This window comes from Eutrigla gurnardus (genome assembly GCF_963514095.1).
Source record: "Eutrigla gurnardus genome assembly, chromosome: 19".
NCBI lineage: Eukaryota > Metazoa > Chordata > Actinopteri > Perciformes > Triglidae > Eutrigla > Eutrigla gurnardus.
The window spans coordinates 4,962,210-4,978,975 of NC_139930.1; the positions used below are offsets into that span (position 1 = coordinate 4,962,210).

Genomic DNA, 16,766 nt, shown 5'->3' on the forward strand with positions numbered 1-16,766 from the left:
TATATTTCTACATTTTTATTTAATCATTTATTAATTTATTCATGTATTTTATATGACCTGATTTTGAAATATGCTTTTAATTCTTTCAATATGATCCTCTTTATAGTTCCACATTTATTTGCCACATTATTCGTTTTTCTTTATATTTCTAGTTTTTTTATTTAATTATTTATTCCATAATTTATTCCTGTATATATTTTTCTGGGGATAGGTAAATTGGTGACTCTAAATTGCCCGTAGGTGTGAATGTCAGTGTGAATGGTTGTTTGTCTCTACATGTCTCCCTGTGATAGACTGGCGACCTGTCCAGGGTGTACCCTGCCTTCGCCCAATGACAGCTGCGATCGGCTCCAGCCCCCCCGCCACCCTGAATACAGGATAAGCGGTAGAAAATGGATGGATGGATGGATATATATTTCTTTTTTTAATTTATTTATTTATTCTGTCCTGTTTATATTTTTACATTTATTTACTTATTCTTTTACATACAGTATGTTTTCTTTGTGGCATTTCTCTGATTATAAGTATCCAGCAAAGAAAGACATTGTTTAACACAGAATCAGAATAGTACTGCCTCTTGCTTGCAAATGTTTAATTTTATGAATGTAAAAATTAGTCAAAATAAATGAGTTTGAGTGTGTAAAACACACGACGCTTTTAATCTGAAAAGAAGCTTAACTCAAACCGGAAACCGTGTCTTGGTTCCGTCTAGCTTGACGGTGAGAGTGAGTGCGTACCAGGCGAGCTGCGGACCGTTGGGCTGACCTGACGGCGCATCTAACGGGAGACGTTGTGGACGTTAACGCTACCTCAACACGGTTTATATTGTTATCGTCGTCCGTTCGCTCGGAAAAGCCTCTTCGGTGCTACATAAGGAGGCATCCTGGAAGCACCCGGAGAACCACGGATATCTACGCGGCATGGATGCTTCGTGACCCGCGGCAGGTGTGAAGAGATGCCGGGCGAGCAGCCGGCGGGAACCGGACGGGTGGTGCTCGTCAAGAAGATCGTCATGAAGGACGGAGCCGCGGTGGGTGGATATGACCCGCCATTTTAATCATGTTTTATTATTAATTTATCAGCCTGTACGATCCTGTATTAATCCAAGAGATTTAAAATAATTATATTCATATTATTATTAGAGCATACGCCTCAGATTTCTACACATAATTTAATTTCTGTAAAAAAATAATAAACAAAAAACAAACGGTCAGTGTGTGTGTGACATAACAGGATGTGAACACAGACGGTGTGTGAGCCCGAACCGAACCGTTCCGATCTGGTCCAAAATGGCTGTTTTTCGGATGGAGAAGTGTGTGTGTGTGTGTGTGTGTGTGTGTGTGTGTGTGTGTGTGTGTGTGTGTGTGTGTGTGTGTGTGTGTGTGTGTGTGAGAGAGAGAGAGAGAGAGAGAGAGGAGACACGGCAGAGAAGGCTTAAACGCGGCCCGCAGGCGGCCGGCTCCCGGCTTAGTGTGAGGAGGATGTGGTCGGGATGGATCCATTACCTGTTACATAACAGCCCTCACTGGGAGACGGGGACTGCGGAACCAACACAGCCTCCGCCGGCGTCCATCTTAACATCCCTCATCATAATAATGACATTATACATGATTTAAAGTAGATTAGACACGAGTCCAGGGAAACGCATCCTATTAAAATGACCTTTATCATCAGCAACATAAGCAACAACATCCTCCGTTTCTTCGTTGTGAGGGTTTGCTGCTTTTCTCTGTTTGATTTCATTTTTAATATATTAGGGGACACATTTGAGGGATATCAAACATTTGGTTTAACATTTTTCGTCTAAAATTTTCAGACATTTTATTGATCGAACAATAATAGATCAATTGAACATAAATGAATGAAAATAATTGTTAGTTGGAGCCCTACAAACTGAATGAAGACAACCCAGGTAGGTGAGAAATTAGATGATGACCAGACAGAGAGGTCTGATGATAAACAATACTCAATGTACACTGACAATACTCTAACTCTAAATATACACCACGTTGAAACATTCATGAGATTAACTGAATAATTAATGAGCAACACATTTAATCTTTGAATAAGCATTGACGACAATTGCATGCAATTTCCACTTGCACATGTATGCAGTCGCATAGAGCTGCCGGCACGTACCCAACAGTGTAATATCGGTCACATTGCCGAAGGCGTGACAACAGTGACGTTGTAGCCTACAGCGTAACCTCTGCTATGTGATGTTGCCTACAGCATAACCTCTGCTAGGGGACATCGTAGCCTACAACGCAACCTCAGTTACGTGACGTTGAAGCCCAAAACGTAACCTCAGCTATGGTACATTGTTGCCTATAGCATAACGTCAGCTATGTGTCGTTTCCTACAGCGTAACTCAGCTTTGTGATGTTGTTGTCTACAGCATAACCTCAGCTATGTGACATTGTTGCCTACAGTGTAACATCAGCTATGTGAGGTTGTTGCCTACAGGCAGCGTAACCTCAGCTATTTGAGGTTGTTGCCTACAGTTTAACCTCAGCTATGTGACATTGTTGCCTACAGCGCAACCTCAGCTATGTGAGGTTGTTGCCTACAGCGTAACCTCAGCTATGTGACATTGTTGCCTACAGCATAACCTCAGCTATGTGAGGTTGTTGCCTACAGCGTAACCTCAGCTGTGTGTTGTTGTTGCCTACAGGGTGACCTCAGCTATGTGAGGTGTTGCCTACAGTGTAACCTCAGCTATGTTACATTGTTGCCTACAGCATAACCTCAGCTATGTTACATTGTTGCCTACAGCGTAACCTCAGCTATGTTACATTGTTGCCTACAGCATAACCTCAGCTGTGTTACATTGTTGCCTACAGCATAACCTCAGCTATGTGAGGTTTTTGCCTACAGGTTGACCTCAGCTATGTGAGGTTGTTGCCTACAGTGTAACCTCAGCTATGTTACATTTTTGCCTACAGGGTGACCTCAGCTATGTTACATTGTTGCCTACAGTGTAACCTCAGCTATGTTACATTGTTGCCTATAGGGTAACCTTAGCTATGTTACATTGTTGCCTACAGGGTAACCTCAGCTATGTTACATTGTTGCCTATAGGGTAACCTTAGCTATGTTACATTGTTGCCTACAGTGTAACATCAGCTATGTGAGGTTGTTGCCTACAGTGTAACCTCAGCTATGTTACATTTTTGCCTACAGGGTGACCTCAGCTATGTTACATTGTTGCCTACAGCATAACCTCAGCTATGTTACATTGTTGCCTACAGGGTAACCTCAGCTATGTTACATTGTTGCCTATAGGGTAACCTTAGCTATGTTACATTGTTGCCTACAGTGTAACATCAGCTATGTGAGGTTGTTGCCTACAGCGTAGCCTCAGCTATGTGACATTGTTGCCTACAGCGTAACCTCAGCTATGTTACATTGTTGCCTACAGCATAACCTCAGCTATGTTACATTGTTGCCTACAGCGTAACCTCAGCTATGTTACATTGTTGCCTACAGCATAACCTCAGCTGTGTTACATTGTTGCCTACAGCATAACCTCAGCTATGTGAGGTTTTTGCCTACAGGTTGACCTCAGCTATGTGAGGTTGTTACCTACAGTGTAACCTCAGCTATGTTACATTGTTGCCTACAGCATAACCTCAGCTATGTTACATTGTTGCCTACAGCATAACCTCAGCTATGTTACATTGTTGCCTACAGCATAACCTCAGCTATGTGAGGTTTTTGCCTACAGGTTGACCTCAGCTATGTGAGGTTGTTGCCTACAGTGTAACCTCAGCTATGTTACATTGTTGCCTACAGTGTAACCTCAGCTATGTTACATTTTTGCCTACAGGGTGACCTCAGCTATGTTACATTGTTGCCTACAGTGTAACCTCAGCTATGTTACATTGTTGCCTACAGGGTAACCTCAGCTATGTTACATTGTTGCCTATAGGGTAACCTTAGCTATGTTACATTGTTGCCTACAGTGTAACATCAGCTATGTGAGGTTGTTGCCTACAGCGTAACCTCAGCTATGTGACATTGTTGCCTACAGCGTAACCTCAGCTATGTGAGGTTGTTGCCTACAGCGTAACCTCAGCTATGTGACATTGTTGCCTACAGCGTAACCTCAGCTATGTGAGGTTGTTGCCTACAGCGTAACCTCAGCTATGTGACATTGTTGCCTACAGCGTAACCTCAGCTATGTGTTGTTGTTGCCTACAGGGTGACCTCAGCTATGTGAGGTGTTGCCTACAGTGTAACCTCAGCTATGTTACATTGTTGCCTACAGCATAACCTCAGCTATGTTACATTGTTGCCTACAGCATAACCTCAGCTATGTTACATTGTTGCCTACAGCGTAACCTCAGCTATGTTACATTGTTGCCTACAGCATAACCTCAGCTGTGTTACATTGTTGCCTACAGCATAACCTCAGCTGTGTTACATTGTTGCCTACAGCATAACCTCAGCTATGTGAGGTTTTTGCCTACAGGTTGACCTCAGCTATGTGAGGTTGTTGCCTACAGTGTAACCTCAGCTATGTTACATTGTTGCCTACAGCATAACCTAAGTTATGTTACATTGTTGCCTACAGCATAACCTCAGCTATGTGAGGTTTTTGCCTACAGGTTGACCTCAGCTATGTGAGGTTGTTGCCTACAGTGTAACCTCAGCTATGTTACATTGTTGCCTACAGGGTGACCTCAGCTATGTTACATTGTTGCCTACAGGGTGACCTCAGCTATGTTACATTGTTGCCTACAGCATAACCTCAGCTATGTTACATTGTTGCCTACAGCATAACCTCAGCTATGTTACATTTTTGCCTACAGCGTAACCTCAGCTATGTTACATTGTTGCCTACAGCATAACCTCAGCTGTGTTACATTGTTGCCTACAGCATAACCTCAGCTATGTGAGGTTTTTGCCTACAGGTTGACCGCAGCTATGTGAGGTTGTTGCCTACAGTGTAACCTCAGCTATGTTACATTGTTGCCTACAGCATAACCTAAGTTATGTTACATTGTTGCCTACAGCATAACCTCAGCTGAGGTTTTTGCCTACAGGTTGACCTCAGCTATGTGAGGTTGTTGCCTACAGTGTAACCTCAGCTATGTTACATTTTTGCCTACAGGGTGACCTCAGCTATGTTACATTGTTGCCTACAGCATAACCTCAGCTATGTTACATTGTTGCCTACAGGGTAACCTCAGCTATGTTACATTGTTGCCTACAGGGTAACCTCAGCTATGTTACATTGTTGTCTACAGGGTAACCTCAGCTATGTGAGGTTGTTGCCTACAGTATTTATTTTTTACATATTTACTATTTTATCATTGATTTCATGGCAATCCATCCAGCAGGTGTAATTTTGTTATGTTTACATTTCAGTCCAGGCCAAAGTGGAGTGATACGACTAAAGCTTTGCTAAACCCTCACTGCTTATGTGGCTAATTATGTCTTTAAATATCCTGTTTTAGCAGACCAGTTAAGACCCAAATACATTCACTTTATAACGATATAAAACAGAGAAAAGGTGCCAATCCTGACGAGCAATTAATCAGTTATTAAAATCATAGGTGACTGGTATTAAATCAGCTAATCTTTACAGCAGTAGAGAACACAACGAGAGCAAATGCACCACTTACTGTTATTTTCCCTTTTGGTTATAGAAGGAGATCCATCATTCGCACAGTTCCTTTAGATAAGTCATTCTATTGTTTGTTAATGAAAATGTTTACATAAACATCTACAAAATCTGAATATAATGGAAATATTCTTCCTATTACTGATCTTCCTCTAAATGATAGAGGAGAACAACAAGGAATAACAAATGATTTAAAACCTCCGTGTTAGTAGAACCTGTTATTATTCAAGAAAGAGAAAATAGTCCCTATCAGCAGCTAAATCTGGTGTATCAGTGTCACCAGGCCGACAGTCATTCATGTGTGGTGCTCCACTTTAATACTTGTTCTATTTTAATCAGCCAAAATCCTCTACTGTGTGAGAAAATGAGTTTATTTCCTAAGTCCCAGATACAAAACCAAACGCCTTCCTCTCTGAGTTCACAACATCATCCAGAGGTGCTTGGTAGATTTCACCAAAGCTGGATTCACTGTATCTAACAAGACACACGTATGCTGGTTTACTACAGCTGGATGAACCCAAAATAAACTATTTTGTTGTGATTTAATTGCAATAAACAGATAAAAAGGATGCTGCAATAACTGCATTATGATCAGTATGAAGTCTTTCTGTCGCCGAGGCGAGTTAACCATGATGATGTCATCGTGTGATGATGATGTGTGATGGATTATTTCGGCAACCTCTAACAATCGCCACAGAAGAAATGCATCTGCAAACCAGGATGAAAAATGTATCACAATTTGTAAAATGTATGTGTGTATGTATGTCAACAATGAATTGGGAAATATGCCACAACAAATGATGAGTGGGTTTAAATATCCTATGTTGTGTGTGTGTGTGTGTGTGTGTGTGTGTGTGTGTGTGTGTGTGTGTGTGTGTGTGTGTGTGTGTCTCAGGTCCAGCAGGGGATCGGCAGGCCCAGTGTGTACCACGCCGTGGTGGTGATCTTCCTGGAGTTCTTCGCCTGGGGATTACTCACCACGCCCATGCTCACGGTGAGTAACACTGTGTGGTGCTGATCTGGGATCTGGCTCGGTGGGGAAGGATGAGGAGACGGGAGTAAAAGTCTAGATGTTGTCACTTCAGCGTCATTACAGAGACTCATCTCGCTGTGACGGCATCGACGTCGAGTTTAGGTCCCGTTCTCCAGAACGCTCCTTCTGTGTTCACCTTAAAATAGCTCTGAATCTGAATATGAGTTATGACTGATCTGTTGAGTCATGTTCAATGATCAGATATTTCCTGGTTTTACTTTGTCTATAGCGTATGGGTTCGGCCTGCTTGACAAGGTGCTTTTAGTTCCTCTAAATGAAAATATAATGTTAAAATGAATGAAAATGATGGACCTTCTGTCTCTGTTGGGCTACTTCTTGTTCATTGCTGCTGGGGTTATTTAGTCTATGTGACGCCTGAATGCAACATGTAGGCTATTTCATGTTTTCCATAAAAACAGAAAACAGAATACGACATACCATTTTAAATAAGGTTCCTGAGCAGCACTATTACAGTCCCTCTATTATAGTAAATGATTCATCCAGGTTTTACTGGAACTACATTACATGTCACTGTCTCTGGCAGTGATCCAGGAGTCATTCTGCCATAGTTACACGGATCACTTTAGTCTGGAGTGTTAAAAACACATTTTTGATAAATGACAGAAATATGTTCAAGAAAAACTGTCGTGTGGTGCTCTTCAAAGACTGATGTGTAGACGTTTGGCTCGGTTTGGGAAACCGAGAACCAGAACTAGAATTATAGAAATCAGTGTGGGAAAACTTCAAATGTTACACAACAGAATAGGCCTGTTGGATTAATCGATTTTAAATCGTAATCGCGATTATGTAGTTAGGACGGTGTTAAAAACTCGTAAAATCGATTTTTTAGTTAAGTTAAAGTTCTGCACTTTATTCATTCATTTTTGTTTAATGGACACCTTAAGATACATGTGAAAGTGAGGTTTTTCTCTTAATCCCAAAGGGATTGTTTTTTTTGTTTTTTTGTTTCCAAGAGGTCTACAAGAAGATAACATGGAGCAAAGCCAGATGGCAAAAGTTCATTAATTGTTCTTTATATTAATCCCTTGAGGGATTTTTTGTTTAATAAGAGCAAGGTATGCACTCAGATCCCAATGGGGAAATTGTTTGCAAAATGTTCAATAAAAAACAGCATATTTGAAATAATTTCTTTACCTTTTGTCATTTCACAAAATAATCGTAATCGAAAATCAAATTTTGAGAGAAGAAAATCTGGATTTTATTTTTGGGCAAAATAGAACAGCCCTACAACAGAATATCAACATTGACCTTCCTTGTATCTTTCTACTTCACGTCAACATTAGTTTGGATGTTGTGAGGCGAGATGTGTAATCTTTTACACCGTTTTTCTGCTTAAACTGAAATCTGGTGTTGTGCCTTTGTTCGCAGGTCTTACATGAGACGTTCCCCCAGCACACCTTCCTGATGAACGGCCTCATTCAGGGCGTCAAGGTAACAACCTAACACTTTCTGACTCACACTGTCGATGTCGATGCAATGAGAGCTCCAGTGATTTAGACTTCCATAACAATATGGACCAAGAGACAGATGAAGATTAACATCGGCGTTCGTCCCTGGCTTGGCTCATGCTCCAGAAACTCTATCAACCCCAATGACATCATTATTAAAGAGACAATGACCAGCAGACGCTTCATGTTTAAACGATGATTTTGATGTGGAATCTTGTTTAACAGAAATATATATTTCACTGATTATTTATTTTGTCACTGACTCCGCCTCTTTGTTTCAGGGTCTGCTGTCGTTCATGTCCGCCCCTCTGATTGGTGCGCTGTCGGACGTGTGGGGCAGGCGGACCTTCCTGTTGGTCACCGTCTTCTTCACCTGCGCTCCGATCCCTCTGATGAGGCTCAGCCCCTGGTAGGACTCTCTGCTGGCACAGTCATGTTCATGTCAGGGAGAGATAAAGGGACAGTAGTGAGGGGAAGGGAGCCACCTGGAGAACCAGAGGCTCATGGTCATAAACTGTAGCCGTGTCCCAATGAAGCGGCCGCATCCTTCAGAGGACAGCACGCAATGAATCTTGGGAGAAGTGAAGGATCCATCAGTTGGATCCTCTGAATCGGGAAAAGAAGGCACTCTCGGTCTTCAAATGGAGCCTCTGAAGGAGCCTGAAAGTGAGATGTTCACAGTGTTTCTCACTCCTGCTCTTCCTCTAGGTGGTACTTCGCCATGATCTCCATGTCTGGAGCGTTCTCGGTCACCTTCTCGGTCATCTTCGCCTACGTTGCCGATGTGACGGATGAGAGAGAGAGGAGTACGGCCTACGGTTTGGTAAGGACGGCAAAACATATACAGTTTACGAAGGACAAACAATCATGATCATTTTTGAGGGAGAACTAGATACGTAGCAGAAAAATGCCACAAATTCTCCCGGCAGAGCTGAGCTCATCGTCTTTGTCTCTCTCTCTTGACCCCCAGGTGTCGGCTACTTTCGCAGCCAGCCTGGTGACGAGCCCGGCCATCGGGGCGTACCTGTCGGCCTGGTACGGAGACAACCTGGTGGTTCTGGTCGCCACGCTGATCGCGCTGGCCGACATCTGCTTCATCCTGCTGGCCGTGCCCGAGTCTCTGCCCGACAAGATGAGGCTCAACACCTGGGGGGCCCCCATATCCTGGGAGCAGGCCGACCCCTTCACTGTGAGTAACCACTCATTTACTGTCCAGTACCTGATTGGATGATTTGTTGTGTTTTTTTGGACACGGTATGTCGTGGAGACGTGGGTCACAGTAACCTTGTTGTAATGATGTTAACGATGCTGTAGGAACATGAGTGGAAGCGCTGACTGACCTGTGTTGTGATCCCTGTCTCTCTTCAGTCTCTGAGGAAGGTGGGTCAGGACCCGACAGTCTTACTGATCTGCATCACCGTGTTCCTGTCTTACCTGCCAGAGGCCGGACAGTACTCCAGCTTCTTCCTCTACCTGAGACAGGTGAGACACCCTGAAGAACACAATATGGCTGCCGTCGTTACGACATCTCCTTTTATAGTCGTGTCGTGTGGAATCTAAATATTTTTGTGACTTATGTGCACACCAAATAACAGAATGTGAACGTCAAGAATAGTTGACCTTTGAAGTTAACTAAGTGATACTTATTGAAAGATATAATGCGTTGATCAACTTGAACACAGGAAAGACGCCTGGTAAGGACAATTCTTCAGTGTAAACATTATAATCTCTGGCAAAACTCCCTCAATATGGATACCAGCCCTGCTGTAGTGGATTTGATCATTCTGCATACAGCTGGTTAACATCATGTTCCTGCCAATGGTTTTAATCAATAAAGGGACTCCGCAAGGATCAACGTTGAACGGTGCTCATGGACACACCCTGCTTGCTCTACAGTTAGTTTGAAGCCTGTTGTAAACTCCATCTAGACAAAATGTTTGCATTTCACAGCATGGAGCTCCCAATCAGGTCAGATACAAGAGTATCCCACAAAACCCACAGTGAACACTTAAAACACTGAAAAGTCAAATTGGAGTCTTTTACCGAAACAAAGAAAACATCACTTTAAAGTTTACGATTTGTTCCGATTTTGTTCGGAGTTACATGGACATAATGTTGATTTTGGAATCTCGTTTCCTCTTTGATATCTTTGATGTCAAACGTCCTGTGACCTTTTAAGATCAATAAATGTCTGTCTGTCCCAACAGGTCATAAATTTCTCCTCCACAACCATCGCTGTGTTTATTGGAGTGGTGGGCATCCTGTCCATAGTAGCACAGGTAACACACACACACACACACACACACACACACACACACACACACACACACACACACATACACACACCAGAGGGTATTTAAACCCACTCATCATTTGTTGTGTCATATTTCCCAATTCTTTGTCGACATAAATGAATATACATGTTGTTACTCATACGATTTACTGTATGTGTCTCTTTGTAACAAGAACTTCAGCACTTCAGTTTACCAGAAACAACTGTATCATTTCAACCAACACATGAATGAATTGTGGTCAGGTTGTTGGAGACGAGTACAGCATGAGGCCAATGCATTTAACCTTTGAATCCATTTGAATGAAAAGTGCTTTTCTACGAAGTAACGGATTCTACGTTTCCCTCCTCAGACTCTCCTCCTCACCCTGCTGATGAGGACTCTGGGTAATAAAAACACCGTTCTGCTGGGTTTGGGCTTCCAGATCCTTCAGCTGGCCTGGTACGGCTTAGGATCAGAGCCATGGTGAGTTTTTGCCTCCGGGTCCATCTGTTCTACTACTTCAGGTCCCACCAGTGTTCCTGCACCAGCAAACCACCATCTAATGTCGTCCTGAAGCCAGATGATGGATTGATTAGTAAAGCTAACTAATATCAGAAGCACTGTTTATTGGCCCAGATAGATTCATCAAACGTGTTGATGGAAAGGTGTGTGTAAGTCAGTGAACTCAGGAACCAGTAAAATGAGCTGCTTTCTTTAATAAGAAACATTAATAGACCGTTCACAAAGCCCAACTCCCGTTAGCTGCTGTTGCTCCGCCTGGATGATGATACAGTCAATGATGACGGACTTACAGCAGCACCATAGACTGTATAAAATAGCCTCCGTGACATCACCCATAGGTTTCTGAAGAACTGTCGCCATCTTGGCAGTGATGACTCAACAGCAGTGAGGTCTATATGTGTATGTCTAGGGCTTTTATTGTGAAAGGTAAGAACAAAAACAGTGCTATACGCTAACGTTGTCACTCTGGAGGCAAGAAGCATATTTTCCCAAATTAATAAATAAATTAAACTACAACACGGTGAACACATTATACAGTGAGTTGTGAGTGATTCCTCTGTCGATGGATTTATCACAATTTATATAATGTATATAAGCAATATCAGACTGATATGTGTGTGTGTGTGTGTGTGTGTGTGTGTGTGTGAACAGGATGATGTGGGCAGCTGGTGCTGTAGCAGCAATGTCCTCCATCACCTTCCCAGCTGTCTCTGCTCTGGTGTCACAGTCTGCTGATCCTGATAAACAAGGTGACACAGAAAATCCTCTCCCCTCCTCTCCTCTAATCACTCTCCTGTCATCTCCTCTCCTCACTTCTCCTCCTCTCCTCTAATCACTCTCCTGTCATCTCCTCTCCTCACTTCTCCTCCTCTCCTCTAATCACTCTCCTGTCATCTCCTCTCCTCACTTCTCCTCCTCTCCTCTAATCACTCTCCTGTCATCTCCTCTCCTCACTTCTCCTCCTCTCCTCTAATCACTCTCCTGTCATCTCCTCTCCTCACTTCTCCTCCTCTCCTCTAATCACTCTCCTGTCATCTCCTCTCCTCACTTCTCCTCCTCTCCTCTAATCACTCTCCTGTCATCTCCTCTCCTCACTTCTCCTCCTCTCCTCTAATCACTCTCCTGTCGTCTCCTCTCCCCTCCTTTCTCTCCTCTCCTCTCTTCTCCTCCTCTACCCTCCTTAGATCCATAGGTCAGTGTGTTATTATGGGTTTTTCAGATGGACCCTTGTATTGCCAGTGAATCAGCATGTGTAGCACCTCCCTAACAACCCCACCCGTGTGCTCCTGCAGGTGTGGTCCAGGGGATGATCACCGGGATCAGAGGTCTGTGTAACGGTCTGGGTCCAGCTTTGTACGGATTCATCTTCTTCCTCTTCAACGTGGAGCTCAACACCATCGACCCCATCCAGGGAGAGTTCAACATCGACCCCCTGCCCATGCAAAGCCCCACGGAGGTAGAGTATTCATTCAGACACCCCCAACCCTCCACACCACAGGGCAACACTTCTGGCCTTCGTCCAAGCACGTCACACACCTACAGATCCGAACCCAACGACTTAATTATAGCTTTGACTTTTAGCGTTTTTGTTTTTAAAAGTTCATGGTTGTCAGTATTTTCTTGCCGGTGTAATTCGTCGTGCTTCGCCAGAGATGTAAAGGTGCGTTCACACCAAACACAAAACCAATTTCCATTTGACTGTTTTTGTGATGTCAGCCCCTTTTAACAACTAGACGGTTTCAGATGAAATATTTACCTGCACATGAGGTTTCCTGCTACGTCTCCTTCTCATTCATCAACAAGGACACAGGTCGTGTCCTCCATCTTTCATCCATAGTTAGCTGTGGTCCTGGCTGTTTTTAAAGCACATTGATTTGACTTGTTATTAAATGTGCTATAAATATTTAATGTTTCACAGAGAAAACACGAGCAATATTGAATATGCTTTAGTGAGTCGTGCTCCAGTTGAGATTCCAGAAAATGAAATTTAAAAATGCTCTTTGTGTCCGTCTCTCAGCGAGGCCTCATCCCCGGCCCGCCCTTCCTGTTGGGAGCGTGCTCCGTGGTCGTCGCCTTCATCGTCGCTCTCTTCATCCCTGAGAAGCCGACCTGCTCCTCCTCTACCTCCCAGCTGTCCCTCGGCGACAAGCCCCACCTGGACAGCAAAGAGTCGATGTCCTCGCTGGCTGGCGTCCACATCAACACGCCCCTCCCGGGCAGCGACGAGGAGGCCCCTCCCACCGCCAGCGACGAGGACTTTGAGCCGCTGCTGCAGGACAGTATAGTTTGACGGACTGGCGGCAGGAGCTCACGTCACGGTGTGATCGATTGGCATCCTGTCACAAAGATAAAGGATCAATACCCCGTTTTCTTTGCTGCAGGGCGGAGCTACGTATACTTTAATTGTCGGAAGATTGACAGCAAGAAGCTCCAATGGCGTTGTTTCGTTACCAGGAGCGGAGGGAGCAACATCTCAGTAACCAACGAGGATGTAAACGAGCTGCAAATAAGATGTCGTCATAGAATTTACCAGAAGACGATTATTTGCCTGCTTGAAAGTCAGTGGGGTCGCCAGTTTAAAGGGAAGCCATTGTTTGATTGACAGGAGGCGGGACCAACCACAGGTGTGGCCAGGTTTTGGATCCGCCCACATGACATCACCAAGTATTTTTGAGGTTTTAGCTGAAGGGTTGTTGTTCATCTTTAAGCTTGAAGTCGTTGATTGTTTTTGTGATAAACAAGAAAAGGTGTTTTTACCTTCAGCTGTTTGTTTTTTTTGATGCTGTGATTTATTTCTTATTGGTTATTGTACAAATGAAACATGTCTGCAACATATTTACAGCAGCCAAAAACATCAGTGTTGATTTATACTTTTTTTTTCCCGCTGTTGTTGAATTTGAAGTTTTTGTTACGTTTTTTTTCTTTTCAGCAGGGTTAAGGGATTTTTATTCTTTTTAAGTGTACAGTATCTTACCTGCTCCGAGCTATCGATCGCTAACAAGGAATGAATGTGATGAGCTGAAAGATGAGTCAGCCACCAGAAAACCAACATGTCAGAGGATTCATTTTCATACTTGTGTTCCTCTCACAGTCATTTCCTCCAAATGAATTTCTTTCAAATTCATCAGAATAACAGAATGCCTCCCTGAGTAGTTTCTACTCGTGATTTCACCGTTATTGTCCCTGTTCGTCACTCTACCTCAGATCAGCGTGTTTTTAAAGAACAATGAACCTGGATTTACTCATCCTGTATCACGTTTGTTTTGTTTTTATATCACAGTCACTTTATGAATGCTGCTGGCTGCTGGCAGTGGGAAAACCTCCAAGCTGCAACTTTGGCTTTAGCGACCATATTTTTTATGGCTACAGAATGTGCTCTTATTTTTATTTTTCATTTCAGCAAACTTTGGGTTTGCATCCCAAACTGTCCACCATATAAATGTTAAATGTGTAAGTTAGATGAGAAAAACACTTCAAATACATTCTCAGATTTAGTGCAAATCCATTAAATCTGTAGCAATTTCTTTTCCGCCGGATAATCACCAAAACGAGACGTTTCAGGACGTCAGCTTGGACTTTGGGAAACACTTTTCAACATTTTATGGCATTTAATATTCCAAACAGCTAATCAATTAATTGAGAAAATACTGAACAGATTAATCAACAGTGAAATAATTGTTACTGCCCTAGTAAAGCACTTAAAACCGAGCTGAAATGAAAAATGACCTTTGAACCCTTTTAAATCACATTCCCAGTTGTACCACCTCCAAATATGCAGAAAATAAATACAAAAACTTTTTTTTCTTCCCGGTAAGCTAGGTATGACGCATTCTTAAATCAGCTAGTCACAACCAGTCTCAACCAATAATATCGTGACATCATCTATCAATCAATCTGCAACATGGAGAAGGTGCAATCACATCATTTTCCTCCCAACATTAAGCCCCGCCTCCCCATCCTGTTCCACTGGGAATATGTCGCTAGAAAGATGCTCTGAATTTTCTGTTTCAGCTCGACTTTAAACATGTACGTTACGTAACCTTCATAATTAATATCGCATAACAAAACGTATTTGAACCCAAAACCTCGACCTTTTACTCAACTTGTAGTTTTGTTGTGTAAACGCCAAGCGGTCCTGACCAAGCGTCTGTGTGACCAGCGGGGAGTAAATGTGGTATTTTCAGCACCAAATGTATTGACACTGACACGCTTAGCTCACCAGTACGTTATTTAAATGGCACCACATGTCGTTTTCACACGCTGTACATCCTCCAGTTCTGCTGCTTTCCAGGAGTCCTGCCGCCATCGGGGCTCTTTCCAGAATGTAGGTTAAGAAACGCCACCAGCAGGCAGCAGGACGTCATGGATGTGTCCCTGAATGACACCTCGTCTGGCCCCCGAGGGCCTCTGCTGGTTTGTGTGCTGAAGGTGTTTCAGTGACTAGTTGCACATACAAGGTTTTCCCCTGACAGCAGTGATATTCCTGTGAATGAACTTATACTTGAAGCATCAGATAGAGACTTTACGAGCGCTTAGAGGAGGTTTATGCTGAAGAGTTTGGTGTTATATAAGAGGGCACATAGCTGTTTGATTCATGAGCTTAAAAGTAAATGTACATGTGAATGATTTATTATGGTGTGTATATAAGTGGAGCGTGGGATCGGCCTGTTTTATTGTGGTTGATGGTTTTCAGCGTGTAGCTCAATGGCACTAACACAGTAGGGGTTGGGGGTTCACTTCCCCCTGTGCAGCTAAACAGTTCTAAGAGACCAACAGTCATTCTTTGTGTTTTCTCTTTTCATGAAACAAACACTTTACAGCTATTTAGAGTATATTTAGATGCACACTAGTATCCTGTTCATGAGTATTGTTTCATCTTTGGTAATATTTAAAAACATGATGATGAAACAAAGAGAAACTGGTTATTTATATCTTTGCAACTCATCCATTTTTTTATATAAAACATTTGAAAGGTGCTAGCTCAGATCAATGTATCTGCTATTTCCCTTGTGCAATCTGAAACATGATCTGTTTTGACTTCTTTCATTAATTAAAGTTATTTTATGACCATAATGACAGTTTTTGGTGCCGTCATCATTTAAGTAGATCAGTTTCTTTTTAACAAACACAAATCACATAATTTCGATTTTTGAAAACCAGGATGAGGTCTCTGTCAGTCTCCGTAGCCCAGATATGTTTTTTTTTTTTTTTTTTTAGCAAATACTCCAAAACCCTATTTAATTGAAAGCTGTACCTGCTCAGTAAGTCCAGCAGCAGTGAAAATACATGGATGTTTGTACATGTGAAGAAATGAAATGTACATGGGATTCGCTGTAAATACACCTCGTCTGTTGTCTTGTCTGGAAATGTACCAGCCAGTTGTTGGTTATTGGAAATTAAAACGGAACTACAATTGGCATCTGCTTGACGAATCCTTTAAAAATACATCTACCTGGTTGTAGTTTCTTATGGACGCCCATTTCCACCACTGTCAGAAAAAAACAAGAAATATCTCAAAATAATGAGTGTAGTATAGTGTAGTTTTGAGATACTGAGTCATTTTTTTAGATAATAAGTCAGAATTTGAAGAAACGTTCTCTTTTCTTCTGACTGGTGGAAATGGGTTTCCAACGTTTCTTACCTCGTCCTGACATCCAGAAAAACAAAGTTTCTGTTCACTCTGTTTCATCTGTGGAACGTCTTTCGTTGCATGTTCTTTGTTTAGGACAACATTCATAGCGCATTTACCTAACTGCACTGTGCTCAACTATTACTATTATTATAGTTATTATTACTGAACTATTGATATCATTGACTAAATATTCTACACTATGTTATTA

At 42.5% G+C, this 16,766-nt stretch overlaps 1 protein-coding gene across 1 annotated transcript; it reads left to right on the plus strand.

The window, feature by feature from the left end:
* The first annotated feature begins 772 nt into the window (after positions 1-772).
* On the plus strand, positions 773-16,338 carry mfsd14ba (major facilitator superfamily domain containing 14Ba). Its single transcript, XM_084035983.1, has 12 exons — positions 773-1,030; positions 6,525-6,623; positions 8,052-8,114; positions 8,413-8,540; positions 8,840-8,954; positions 9,102-9,320; positions 9,500-9,613; positions 10,339-10,410; positions 10,775-10,887; positions 11,578-11,675; positions 12,219-12,382; positions 12,944-16,338. Exons 1-12 carry the CDS (start codon positions 956-958, stop codon positions 13,214-13,216), a joined length of 1,533 nt encoding a protein of 510 aa, XP_083892109.1. The 5' UTR covers positions 773-955; the 3' UTR covers positions 13,217-16,338.
* Positions 16,339-16,766: the final 428 nt, after the last annotated feature.

Excerpts from the sequence above, each read along its gene's own strand:
- mfsd14ba (XM_084035983.1), top strand. The coding sequence starts at position 956 with ATGCCGGGCGAGCAGCCGGCGGGAACCGGACGGGTGGTGCTCGTCAAG. Across the intron at positions 10,411-10,774 it reads TCCTGTCCATAGTAGCACAG|ACTCTCCTCCTCACCCTGCT; the intron begins GTAACACACACA and ends TTCCCTCCTCAG. Across the intron at positions 12,383-12,943 it reads CCATGCAAAGCCCCACGGAG|CGAGGCCTCATCCCCGGCCC; the intron begins GTAGAGTATTCA and ends TCCGTCTCTCAG.